Source organism: Dasypus novemcinctus, chromosome 10, assembly GCF_030445035.2.
Source record: "Dasypus novemcinctus isolate mDasNov1 chromosome 10, mDasNov1.1.hap2, whole genome shotgun sequence".
Taxonomy (NCBI): Eukaryota; Metazoa; Chordata; class Mammalia; order Cingulata; family Dasypodidae; genus Dasypus; species Dasypus novemcinctus.
In genome coordinates, this window is record NC_080682.1 from 88594052 (window position 1) to 88608278 (window position 14227).

Genomic DNA, 14227 nt, shown 5'->3' on the forward strand with positions numbered 1-14227 from the left:
ACAAATACAGAATTTGGTACCAGAAGTAGGGTAGTGCTTTTGCAATTACTGAAATGCTGGAATGGCTTTATAAATTGGTAAGTGGTATTTTTTTGGAGGAATTGTGAGATGCTTGATGAAAAAGGCCTAGAAAGTTTTGAAGAGACTGTTGATAGCAATATGGATGCTAAAGTGACTTTTTATGATGTCTTAAACGTAAATGATGAAACTATTATTGGAAACTGGAGGAAAGACGATCTGTGTTATAAAAGTTGCAGAGAACTTTGCAAGATTAACTCCTGGTGTTGTACGGAAGGCAAAATTTGAAAATGGCAAGCCTGGGCATTTAGCTGAAAAACTTTCTAAAGTAAACCCAGAAAATGTGGCTTGGCTTCTGCTTGCAGCTTATAGCAAAATGCTAGACAAGCGAGATAAGCTAAGAACTGAATTGTTGGGCACAAAGAAAACAGAAACTGATTCTGGAAACTCTAAGCCTCTAGAAATTAAGCTCCCAGATGAAAGTGTCCCATTGGAGGATTTGACTAAACTTGGAACTTGTAAATCAGGATTGAAGATGCAGTTATGTTGGAAAGACTTGTGGAACGTCTTACTGTCTGATGTCTTGGACCCCTGCTTCCTGCATGCTAAAACAACAGACTTTTTCAGAGAGCTGTATGAACAGAACCACTGTCAGCCTGGAATAAAAGGGACATGGAAAGGAGAGATTGAAGAAGAAAGAGCTTTAAGAGGAAAACCATGGAAGCTGAGATCTGGAATTAAGACTTCACCTTGGGCCAAGAGAGGAACCCCACCCATGTGTACAGAGAGGGTGAGTTTCCCACACCAATCGAAGAGGGTGGATATTCCTGTCCAATGTTCTGGCAGAGTTCTGCCACCCCAGGGTGCAAAGAGAGTAGAGCACATTCCCCAAAGATTAGGGCAGTTAAGGTCTGCACCCCACAGGTCTGAGAGGGAATGCCAGGTGGTCAAATTGTTGTTCTGAGAGGGCTGAGCCTCTATGCCAAAGGTTAGGGGGAATGTTGTCTTCACAACACTGTCCTGGGGGGGTTAAGACTCTAACCCAAAGATTGGGTAAGATACCTACCACATGGGAGGTTCACAGTTCAAACCCCGGGCCTCCTTAACCCATGTGGAGCTGGCCCATGCGCAGTGCTGATGTGTGCAAGGAGTGCTGTGCCACGTAGGGGTGTCCCCCACATAGGGGAGCCCCACGCACAAGGAGTGCTCCCCGTAAGGAGAGCCGCCCAGCAGAAAAAAAGTGCAGCCTGCCCAAGAATGGTGCTGCACACATGGAGAACTGACATAACAAGATGAAGCAACAAAAAGAAGCACAGATTCCCGGTGCTACTGATAAGGATAGAAACAGTCACAGAAGAACACACAGCGAATGGACACAGAGAGCAGACAACTGGGGGGGGGGCACGGAGGAGAGAGAAATAAACAAAAACAAAAAAAGATTGGGTAAGGTGTGGCAATCACCCCAACACTCTTGGAGGGAGAGGTCTGGAGTTTGGTCAACACCCAGATGCTTGATGAGGGTAGAACCAAGAAAATGGCCATTGGTCAAGCATGTGGAAAGGGTGGGTTCCCATAAGGCCCTAAGGAGAAGAAACCGTCATCTTAAGAATGACTCTCAGACTTTGAAATCGATTAAAGGATGCCCTGCAGCTCTACTGAACTGTAGGGAAACTGTAATTTATGTTTCCCTCCCAATTTCTTCTTATTGTAATGAAAATGTTTATCCTTTTTCTATCCATTTGTGTATTGGAAGCAGATAAATTGTTTTGTAAGTTTCAAAGCAGACTGGGCTTTGCCCCAAGACAAACTGTATTTCTTTAAATTGATTATGATATGATTTAGTACTTGCATTGTAACCAATTTAAGGCTTTTTTGAATATTGTGATGACTTTTTGGAATTCAGAGGGGGAAGTGTAACAGGTTGATATAATTGTTGAATTCCAAGAAGAAATATTGGATTATGCTTATAATCTGATCTGTACTTGGGCATAACTGAGTTGTGATTAGGGTGTTGCATCCCCACCCCTTGGTGGGTGGGGACTAACAGATAAAAGGCATGGTGAAGAACAGAGTTGGGGATTTCTGACATTAGAGTTTGATGCTGAAGACCTGGGAAGTCAGCATCCAGAGGACAAAGAAGCCAGTCCCAGAAAGGAAGGAATCTTGAACCCAGAGAAAAGCAAGCCCCAGGAACATAAAAACCTAGGAAGCCTAAACCCTCACAGACATTGTCAGCCAAATAAACTTTGGTGAGGAAAGTAACTTATGCTTTACGGCCTAGTATCTGTAAACTCCTAGGCCAAATAAATACCCTTTATAAAAATGAACTAATTTCTAGTATTTTGCATCAGCACCCCTTTAACTAACAAATACACCATCCAACCAAGCTCTCTCCTTGTGAACATGGAAGTCACACAGCACCATGCAGGGAAGCAACATAAACCTGGAACTATTTCCTATTATTCTCCTGGAGGCTCATGAAGTAGGTCAGCTCCACATCCACGAGAGGGGGAAAGGTGCTGGGATATGGTCAGGCCCAACAGCATCTTTTGGATACAGGGAGTTCGGCGGTAAGGGAACCCTGGGAGAGCTCTGTTACCCGCTCAGTCCCCATGGACAGGATGCCCCTTGCCCCAGTCACAGGTAGCCTGCTCTGGAGAGTTTACACGGCTTTACATGCTGTTAGAGAGAGCAGTGCTGGCTGACCTTTGAGTGTGCAGTGAAGCCATCCAGAATCCCTGAGAGAGGATGGATATTTGAACTCATTGGCTTCAAAAACCCCATCTGCCACCTGCCCTGGCAAGGTCAGGGTGTATTGGATGCAGCCTTAAGCAGGCTGCCAGATCTCCGTGGGGTTCAGGGCTCAGTCCTAAGCTGGTCCCTTGGTCCCCAGCAGTGAAGAGCTTCTGCAGGGCTTGTCTCTCTTATATGCTAATCCCAGCTCATTAATGCAACCATGTTTATGTGTACACACACATCACCCATACACACCAACTTATGGAGAGGACTGGAATTTGTGTTTTGTTTTTAAATAGAAATGTAAAAGGCTCTTAGAGAGTGTAACACCAACATATCTCAGGCCAAGGAAAAGAACTTAAATATAGACATCTCTCTCCAGCCGAGTCCTGAATGGTCTCTTTCCCCAGTCTAACAGGAGAGAGGGGTTGAGGATCCTCAACTTTTCTTTTATCATCCATGACAAAATGATGGATGATAATCCCTTGTGTGCCACAGTGCCACAAGGACACATGGCAATCCCTCAGAATGTGGGACATATAATGATCAAAACTGAGTACTTAGCAGGGCATTTATTAGGTGCCACCATTGTTTTGTATTTCACAAATGTTCGACTATTTAATCCTCATAAGCACCCTTGTGCTATAGGCATTGTTATGGGCACTTTACAGATGAGGAGGCTGAGGTTCAGAAGGTGATAACAAACAACTAGTAAGAGACAGCATTAAAATTTGAATCTAGGTCCACCCTGCTCCCAAGTGCAAGCTTCTAACCACTCTGCCTGCTGCCTCTACCCTTGTGGCTGGTAGCAAAGCATTCTGACCTCTCTAAAATACTGCTTTTCATCTCATCTGGTGCCACTGCCCCAATTCTTCCAGCTACACGTTTATTTTTAAAAGGGAGAGAACTGCTTCCTCTCCCTCTCAGGGTAGAATGGAGTCCTAGGCTTGTACTTCAAACAGACAGAATGTAACTGGGAAGGAGCAGCCTCCCCGGGTCTGCTCTGCATATAAGGGATGCGGACATTTCATTTCCTTAGGCCTGTTGAGAAAGGACCATTGAAACAGTGGAAGAAATTCTAGCTGCTGTAACAAATGATCTCCCAAATTTCAGTAGTTTAACCCTATAGACATTTCTTACTTGCTTAACTGTCGAACACAGATGTGCAAAAAGCCTGGTGCTCAGGGCTTAAGGGCTATGTCCCAGGTGGCCAAAATCAGACAGGACTTCTTCCTCCCAGTGAAGGAGGCCCCAAGGCCTGCGTGGCACAATTTCCTCCATCTAACATGCATGTACTGCCACTCAGGGCACAGTGCATGGCATGCACCTGTGGCTATTCCCCTGTCAAGGTCACAGAGAAAGAACTACCTGTCCACAGAACCAGGGCTCATTTCTCACTCTCACATGGCACCCCCAGTCCTTGCTCTTTTCCTATTTCCTGAGTGACACAGAGCTTCAACACCACTACTAATAAGAATTAAAGTCAACCATGACTTGTAAGGGTGCAAAAAGCCTATTTTAACTGCTCTAACAGCCACTGCTGGTGACAGGCACAGACAATTTAATGAGCCCACAGAGGGACTCCTTTGAGAATTCCATCAGGCGCCCAAGAAGAGAGGTTCAGTTCAGTAAGCTCAAGGTCCCCAGCTAGTACTCAAATGGTTCACAGGCCCCATGTGTCTCCCATAGGGAGTAAGTTTGAGCCCAGGAAAGAAAGAGTCTTGGCTTCTATGGCCTATGGGCAAAGATGCCCATAGGGAGCTGCAAATTGGAGGGCCCTAGGCTCGCCTTGAATGTACCCAGAGGGCTGGATCTTAAGATCTGTCCATAAACCTTGCCTTGACCTCCTCCCTACTGGACCATCTTTAACAAAAGAAGACTGTCCTTTTGTCCTCGGTCTGGGTCTGGGGCCTCTCTCCCTCTTCACAGCTGCCTTGCATGTTTATTTTAATCAAATATACCTATCGATGGCAGAGGAAGGCACACTGGGGTTGGCCCTGGTCTTGCCTCTCAGGATAGCTTTGCAGGGACCAGAGCTGCTGTACTGGAGAAGAAGAAGGAAGTTCTCCACCTAGAGCCCATGCTCCCGCCATAAACAACAGCTGCCTGCTTCCTGGAGTTCTAGTTCCCAGGAGAGAGAAATGCTTCATGGATAATCTCCCCTAAGCACAGTAAACATGTTCCTCCTTAGTGCTCCTGTAGCACTTCATATGTATGATAATGCTCATGAGCTTCCCGTTAATGATTTGTTTACACATCATCTTCTATCTCACAGTCTCTTAAAGTTCCTCAAGGGATGGGGTGATTTCTTATTCACATCTATATTTTCCATGTGTAATATGGTGTTTGACCCTCAGAAGATGTTACTTAGTGAATGCAATTTATTTTTGATAGAAAGAATTAGTAAATGAATAAAAAAGTAAATCAGTGAATGAATAAGAAATAAATGAAAGAGGGAAGCGGATGTGGCTCAAGCAATTGGGCTCCTGTCTACCATATAGGAAGTCCAGTGTTTGATTCCCAAGGCATCCTGGTGAAGGTAAGCTGGCCCATGCAGGAGTGCTGGCTTGCACAGGAGTGCTGGCCCGTGTAGGAGTGCTGGTACAGCAATATGTTGCCAAAAAAAGACACAGAGGAGAGACAATAAAAGACACAGCAAAGCGGACAAAGAAACAAGACGCAGCAAAAAGACACAGAGAACAGACAACTGGGGGAGGGGAGGGGAATTAAATAAATAAAAATAAATCTTTAAAAAAAAAAAAAAAAGACAGCAGACTACGGAGCTGAGGTGGTGTGAGAAACTGAGCATCTCTCTCCCACACCAGAAAGTCCCAGGATCAGTTCTTGGTGTTGCCTAAAGACAAGACAAGTGGACATGGAAGAGCACACAGCGAATGGACACAGAAAGCAGACAGAGAGCAAAAAACAATGAGGGTAGGGGTAGAAATGAATAAATAAATCTTTTAAATAAACAAATAAATAAATGAATGAAAGAAAGGGGAGTGAGTGAATGAATGAGAATGTGAGTGGCAGAAAAGGGCCAGTTACCTCTACGTATCCACTCTTCCCTTGTTCCTTGGTAGCAGATCTCTGGTTTTAGTTAGGTACATTGCTACTTAACAAAAAGAGTATACTCTCTAGCCCTCCTTGTAATTAGACATGGCCACGGGACTAACTTTTGCCCAGGGAAATGTAAGTAGCAGCATTGCATGAGACTACAAAGAAGAATCCTTAAAAAAGAGGGTGTGCATGCCTCTTCTGTCCCTTTAATTTGAACCTATAGTTGGTGCTGGAGTTGGTAGGTGTATGGAGACTTGAATCTTTGTGCCATCCATGTGCCAGCTGGACCCTGAGCCTCAGCGGAGTTGCAGCACCTACTCTTCAGTTCATTGGATTCACCCAGGACAATTAACAAGGAGGTGAAAATGGACAACCACCACACCAAGGAACTGAGAGAGTCTACAACTGAAAGCAAGAAAGTCCCATCCACAGGCATATGGGATTGAGGGCTCTTCTCAATTAGAGGTGGAGAGGTTATCACCATCCCAGAATCCTCAAGACTGGGGAACAAAATATGAACTAGAGTGGACTTACTGGTATCCTAATATAGACTTATTGTGATTCTTGCAATGAAAGAAATTGTATCCTTGATGTGGAGACAGTAGCCCCCGGAGGTGCTGAAGGCAGGGAAAGGAAAAAAGAGGTGTAATATGGGGGCATTTTCGGGACTTGGAATTGTCCTGAATGACATTACAACAATGGATACAGGACATTATCCTGCCATAACCTACAGAATTAAGTGGAAGAGAGTATAAAATACAATGTAAACTATAATCTATGCTTAATGGTAATGCTCCAAATGCATTCATCAATTGCAATGAATGTGCCACACTAATGAAAGAAGTTGTTAATGTGGGGAAGGGTGGGAGGTATGGGGAGTGGGGCATATGGGAATCCCTTATACTTTTGTGTGTAACATTTTGTGTATTCTAAGTATCTTTTAAAAAAATAAAAAATGTATTAAAAAAAAAAAAAAAGGAGTAGAGTGTGCCCATTTGGTTCTTGCCCTTTTCCTCCTTTCTCTGGCCTGGAAGATATGTGATGGCTGGAGTTAAGCAGCCATATTTTACAAGGTGACTTTAAGGAAGAAACTCATGCTGAGATAGTAAAGCAGAATGACAGAAGAAGCCTAGAACTCTCTGTTGATCATGGAGCCACTCTAATACCCTGATGTTTTCCTCTGGACCTTTTTTATGTGTGAGAGAAATAAATTTCCATTTCATTTGTTGTTATTTTTGTGTTGTTTTGGGTTTGGGGTTTTTACCATCTGTAATTGAACCTGACCCTAATTAACCATAGTAAATGAATGAATGCAGAAATGATGAGGGAGAAAATTAGGAAATAAATAAGCAAGTGTGCAAATGTCACTAAGTGGTACCTGGAGAGATACTTCAATTACATTTTTTCTGGGTCTTCACGAGACAGGCTCTTCCCAGGAGCAAGCTGGAGAATGTAAGCCTCTCTGAACTGTTTTCCATCTTTATCTCAAGGGAGAGGGGAAGCTGCATGGTAGGGCAGGACATTCGTGCACTGCTGGCTTTGCTTACAGGACCCTCCTTCAGGGACTATCTTCCCAGAAAGAGTCACTAACGACCAACTCTGAACTCCAGTACAGCCTCGCTTGGGAACAAAGTGGGAAGGTCCTGCTCAGGGACAATGTACTAGAAAGGGGGCACACCATTTAGGACTGGGAGCAGGCTCAGTCCCATTTCTCCACAGAGATTAAACAGTGGACTGGAGCAATTACAAAGGTCTTGAATTATGAAAGAAGCGCTGCAGTAGACCTTTTAAAATGATGTTTGAAAACAAATTCTGACTTTATCATCACTCTTTTCGATGAGACTAAAAAATAGCAATGGGCACTCCCACGACTTTACTCTATTTAGGACCTACCACATTTCAGGTATGCTATATACTTTATTTCATTCTCACAACAATCCCATGAGGCTGGTTCTATTGTCTTTACTTTACACGGGTGGAAAGTGAGACTCAGGGTAATAAACAACTTGGTTGGAAAGATAGGTTCGTGCCAGAGCCAGTCCTGAATCCAGGCCTCCTCTCTTCCAGCCTGGGTCCTGCCCGATGTCAGCCTGGGTGAATGTCTGAAAGTCCGCACTCGCCCAGGTCCTGAGATGCCCTCCCAAGGTCACCCCAAACCCCGAGCATGGAATTGGAGAATCTTGGCTCATCTTTTTGTTGTTGTTAAGACCGTCACAATGAGGGGTGGCCTCCTGTTCTATGTTCAAAACCTACCAGGCTGGCAGTGCACACACTCAGCCACAGATGGAAGGCAAGTCCTCAGGGCCCCAGGAAACGCAGCCAGGGAAGCCCATCTATGACTGTGGATCTTGGGGCACTCACATTTTGGGTGGCTTCTGGATTTCAACAGTGAAACGTTTACTTTTCTGCAAAGCAGAGCCTGCAGGGGTGGGGTCTTACCTCCACCAAGGAATGCCAGTGTGCAATGGGTTTCCGAGGATACGACAACATTTCACTCCAGTGGTCTCTGCCCAGTCTCTCAGCCTCGTTGCCTACTTGACACACGCCGATGATCTCGTTGTGACCTACACTGTGAAAATGGCCCACAATAGTTTTTTCTTAAAATTTTTATATGTAAGAGCAACAGCAATTCAGTTAAACTGATGAAGGAACTGGGAATTCCCTTAAAACTTTAAGCCAAGCTTAACAGCCTATAGGAGTTGGGGTCCAATATTGTACTCAGTGGCGCAAGAGAGGAAGCGCAGAGTCTGGTCCTTACATGCTCCACTTTTCGTAACGTGGGCATGGGTTAGCTTGCTCTGAAGGACCCCCTACTCCAAGAACCCCCCAACGTAAGCGAATGAGGTCACCTCTATTCTGGAACTACGGTGACCTCCAGGCCTCCCAATCTGGGTAATGTGAAGGTGTTTCTCTCACTAATGGCTGTTCAAGTTCCTGCAGGAGGCAACCAAGGATGTGGTAAGGGAGCAGCTCTGATCAGGAGCCTTAGTGCTGAGCCCACACGGGGCAGAGTGGAGGGAGCTGCGGGGCCCTCTTTCTCCTGTTCTCTTTAGAGAGCATTTGGTGGTCTCATGGTCTCCCCTCTTCCTTTCAAGCTCAGCTTGGCTTCTTTGACCCAACGTGATGTCCCAATTATAGAAAGATACTTAGCTCCTTTACACTTAGGGCCCCTATTTCTGAAACTTGCCTTGCGTGTGTCCCTGCCTTGGGCCATTGTTTTCATTAATAAGTGGTTTTTTGGTTAAATGTCATTGCATAACTGGATGATATGCTAATACTTTGGGATTCAAATTCACACACTTTCTGTTTATTTTTTCTTCCTGCAAAGAAAAGTGTTTTTTTCCTTTCTATCTGTGTGTGGGGCAATGAGGGGGAGGCCAGGGTAGGGAGGTAGTGTGAAAGATATTTGATTCTATGCTCATTAAAATCAGTGGCATGCAGAAGAAGCCCCATGAATTCTGTTATGGATTTTTTCCAGGCCACAGTCATGAGTTTACTGAGAATTAAATTGAAGCACAGCTCCCATCATTAGATATGTCAATGCAGGAAACTTGGCAATAGCTTGAAAAATACTGGCCCAGCCTTCCACAGTTGGTGGGAAACGTCCCCTCCTGTGGCCTGACACTGCTGGTGTTGTGTGCTACCCAGAGGAGACAGGACAAGGTCCTGGACAGCATGGGCTGTCCACCCATGGGCAGTTGAGCCAACCCACGTGCTCCTTGTGTTGTAGACAGTCCTGGTCTACCCAGGCATCTGCTGGAAAGAGTGTTCAGGGCACTAAAGCTGCCTTATGACAACATTGCAGATGCATATGGGCAAATTTTTAGCTACAAATAATATTTGTAAGATTATATTAGAAGTCAGAATGATTTTTTTTATAATTGTGCCCAGACCACGTGGGAGGTTTCCAATTAAAAAGAGACTTTGAATTTCAGTCTAATGACTGGTTTAACATGTATAATTCCCCATTGGTACTTCCTTTGCATATTAAAATGACTGTTTCTCAAATCCATCCTTTAAATACACAATCAGCTACAATGCAAGCTATAAATATCTCCTCTGTGCTGTATTAATTAAAAAGTCGAGCATCTTATACATTTTAATGTACCCTGCCATCCATACTGATTCTAGCATTTCCAAGAGAACATTTCTGTGTTTGCTTTCAGACTTAAGTAGATGGAAATGATCTTTATTAAAAACTTTGGGAGAAGAAAAAAAAGATTGAAGTTATGTATTTTAAAATGGTGATGGTCTGGCTAAAGTAAGCTTCTGCTGTTTTGAGTGGAATCTTTTCAGTGCAGGGCAGGTCTGAGAGAAGATAAGCCCCATGGGGTGACAGTTCTCAAGGCTGAGATTCTAGGGGGTGTGCAGAGATGGAAGGGGGGAAGCCATGAGGGTGCAGGGAAGATGGAGGAGAAAGAATGAAGAAAGAGAAGGAAGAGGATGGGTGAACCAGGCACACTTCGATAATCTGACTCTGCAGCATCGTTCAGAAAATGTGATTTCTTTTGTCCTGCTTTTGGACATGCTGCTGGTTCAACTCCTTTCCAGAGCATGGGACCCTAGCTGAGACCCTGGCTGCGCTCTGCCCTCCCTGCCCCAAGCACAGGACACTTGCACTAAGAAAGAGCCACAGGCATCTCACCGGTCGTAATCCATGACCGCTATGGACAAGTGGATTTGGTCAATGTTCTCGGGAGGGACGTCAAAGACTATGGCTTCGTTATAGACAGGGTTCAGTGTGTTCCTCTTGGTGGACGTTTTCCTCTTCTTCAGGCGTCTGCCATCACACATCAGCGAGACTTTCACATAGGGATCTGCACAGACCACGGGAAGCAGGGGACTGTGAGAATAAGCATAGATTTAGGCTGGCAGCTACGTCGCTGCAGGGTGTGCTTGCAGGACTCCCCTACCAGCCTGTGGACTGGAGTTTGAGAGTTCTAATTAACAAGATGCATGGGCAATGACTAGAGTTGAGATAATTAAGTCATTCATTCAAGGAAAAGCACAGGACACTGTCTCCTCAAAAAGCGTGAAATTTAAAAATAGCGTGAAAACATCTGTTGCCAAATCAGAAAACATTTCAGCTAGCATTCCCGATCTTCCTGGCTGTGATAGGAAGAGATATACACAGGCATTGTCAAGGCATGGGGAAACAGGTTGCAGACCCCTAAAGACCACAGTTCTTTAGGAGAGGGGAAAGCTGAATTTCTAGAGCACAGGGGGAAAGTCTGGGGGTCAATCTTCTTGCAGTACTGGGGCCTAGAGCCCCCAGCGCAGCTGCTGTCGGCTGCAAAGAGGAAGCACACCTAGGGGAGAAAGGACACAGGCTTCTTCACGGGGAAAGGCGGTGCTGGGGGCAGGTGGTAAAGGCTGGCCTCTACTCTGGAAGAGGCTCTCCTGGTCTCTCCGCCTTGTCCTGACTCCTATGCCACTGTCCAGGAAGGACTTAGTGGGCCACAGGAGCCACATCTTTTTTGTTTTGTTTCATTTGGAAAAACACTGGAGTGGAGGAAGCAGAATATATAGCATGTGTTGTGCTTTGATTTCAATGACTGCGGGCCTGTTCCCTGGGCGATTTTGACCACATTTGGGGCACCCCTACAGAGGATGCTTTTGAATTTGTATGGCAGGAACTACATATGGGCCATTTTTATGGAAGGGAAGCAGGCTTTTGTTACGGTTTAGAATTTAAATGTACACGCTCGATTCACTGGAAAAGCCAAACTGCACAATTCATTGATGAGCCTTTTATAAGGAGATAGGATTGCCTTCAGTGTAACCCTGGGATAGCAATTGCTTATATCTGAGGAAAGCCCCAATCTGATAAGCTTTGCCAGCATGTGCAAACTGCAGGTGCAGTTCACAATCATGGTGAGGTAGAAGACCAAGAAAGAATAATAACAAAAACAGCAACAATAATGATAGCTAACATTATGTAGCTTTCAGTATGTGCCATGCACTATTCTTATGGCTTTATATGAATTAACTCAATCTTACTTAACCCAATGAGCCTAATATAAATACTACATCATCTTTACAGATAGGGAATCTGAAGCCCGGAGAAGCTAAGTGACTTGCCCAAGATCACACAGCTAGTAGGTGACAGGACTGGGATTAACACCCAAGCAATCCGGTTCCAGAGTCCACACACTTTATTCCTATACTAGTAACTTCATAAGGTACTATGTTAGAAATGCGGGAGGAAAGCTCAATGGGAGAGTGCCCCACCTGATGCTCCTGTTATGTCCATTGCCTTCAAATTCCGTGCTTTTATAATGGTAATGGTCAGCCTGCCCGCTGTTGGCAGATAGCAGAGGGAAAACATCAGCTCTCCGAGATCCACGTTGTCCTGTGGGGAAAGCACAAGCTGCGCGTTAGAGTGCCTTCAGCCTGGTGCACAAAACCTTCAGAGGCAGAGACCATCCTGCCCCTTTTGCTGATCCCATGAACCCCTGGAGCCTCTTCTTGTCAAGTCAGTCACATGGAAAAGAAGGAGTCTCTGCACTTTGGGAGCTCCTAATCCCAAGGAAGCATGGTCTATCTTTAGCCGGCAAAGCTGTGGAGGCTGTCCACGGCCTCTGCCACCTCCCTCCAGCCCCACGCGGTCCGCACAGCTTTGCATAGATTCTCTTAGCCAGAACCCAGCCCTTGTGCTGAGGCCCCGGCCCTGGCCTTACACAGTCCACGCAGAGCCCCCAGGACAAAGGGACACAGAGAGGTGGTGCCCCACAGCACCGACAGCCCCACATACCCCACACATTTCTGCATACGCCCCCTCCCACTGTGCTTCCCAACCCTGCACTCCCCCGAAGCACACGCACAACTGCTCAGACCCGGGATGGCCCCACCAGCCCTGGAAACAACCAGTCCCTGCCATAGTTCTGTAGGAAGACGCCACAGGAGGCTGAGAGCAGACACCTCGTGACCCCACACTGCCACGGCCCTGAACGCACCAACACGGGCCTGGTCCCTCCCAGCCACCTAGCGGCCATGCACCCTCTCGAGGAGAGCTGAGCAGAGGCCCAGGCCCGACAGGCACCCCTGCTGCCTGCCTCTTGGGGTTCCCACTTTGCTGCATTTCTCGCCTTCCCTTGGTTCTAAGGAGCCCATTTCCTTCTGTAAGAAAAGACATCTCAGGCAGTCTGCAGCCCTTCAAATAGGTCAGAAGACTCTTCTTCTGCCTTTTAGCTCAGGGAGAGTATAACCAGAAAGGAGGAAAAAATTCAGTTCATTTAGTTTCAATTTCTGAGAGCTATGTGAGGTTATCGAGCTGGGTGCCTGCGTCTAATTAATACAGTTTCATACTGACAATGCTCTCGGGAGTCAGGTTTTTGCCCTTAACATCCACAGCCTTGCCTCCCCTCCCCTCCGAGGATGTTTCTATTTTTAGAAGTACGGATTCAGTTCTGGAAGGTCACCTCGCACAACCTTCCTGCCTTGACTGCATCCACAGGAGGATGAGGCACAGGGAATCTATTTGGTCGCTAAGACAGATGGATTGCTCTCTATCTTCATGCATCCCTTGCATTCGGTAAATAAATTACCTCACCTTACAAGCCAGGCTCTCCTGGTTCCTGGAACCTGGCCCACAAGAGACCCAGGTGGCTGGGCCGTTCCCTTCGGGGGCAGGTGGAGGGGTGGCAGGACTGGAGTTCTACTGGCCTGGGGGTCTCAGATGGGGCAGGACTTGGGTTGCCTTGTGGTGCTAGGTTCCCAGTTGGAGGAGGCGTGTCTGCCTTCACTGAAAAGGAAAGATGGTCCAGCTTCCTGCTGGTGGCTGAGGGGAGAGAGAAACAATGGCTGTCCCCACAAAGGGTCTTTTTCTTTTCCTACTCCCGGGCTCATTCCTTTGCCATTTAACTTCTCCTGTCGGCTTTTAAGCAGAAATGCCCAGACACCTTGTGCTTCCCTTAGATGGCTTAGCACCATACTTAGCCCTGTTCTTTTCTTTCCTCTTGCCTCCCGAAAGAGCTTGATTTGACAAAACAAACTTAAGAGTGACCAAAATCATTTCTACATAGCTTTATAAGCATCAGTTCTTTCAACATACTTTTTCTAAGGGCTCCCAACATACAAACATTCTGGAAGCGTTGGATTTAAAAATAGAGTGTAGTCCTTGCCCTCAAGGTTGATGCATGGAATTAAATGTGCTCTGTGAGATTACTTTTGTGCTAAGTATGTCTTCTTTTTCCCCCCATCATAAACCTCAATCACAAATATTTATAATGGGTGGCTGCTTGCTTGTTAAAAGAACAAGCTTTTTTCCAGGTGCTATCCTAGGAGTCGAGTCTGCAGTGGTGAACGAGATGTGGTCCCTTGAGGGGAGATAGGCTTTCTGGGATACAGCACCTGATGCTAATTCTACTTTCCCACCATCAGCTGATGCTGATTTTGGAACAAGAACCTGTAG

The 14227-nt window shown here is 45.9% G+C and overlaps 1 protein-coding gene across 2 annotated transcripts in view; it reads right to left on the reverse strand.

Moving 5' to 3' along the window:
• SYT9 (synaptotagmin 9) overlaps nt 1-14227 on the reverse strand; it is a 196673-nt gene that overhangs the window by 48251 nt on the left and 134195 nt on the right. The window contains exons 4-6 of one of the 2 annotated variants that reach the window (XR_011649946.1): nt 12046-12166; nt 10460-10631; nt 8254-8378 (exon numbers count right to left, since the gene is read on the reverse strand). Coding sequence is in view for 1 of the 2 variants with exons in the window: in XM_058305802.2 (XP_058161785.1) it covers nt 8254-8383; nt 10460-10631; nt 12046-12166 (423 nt within the window). In the remaining variant the exon portion in view is untranslated. Of the gene's footprint in view, nt 1-8253; nt 8384-10459; nt 10632-12045; nt 12167-14227 lie in introns of both variants that reach the window. The other variant, XM_058305802.2, reaches the window with a different exon arrangement.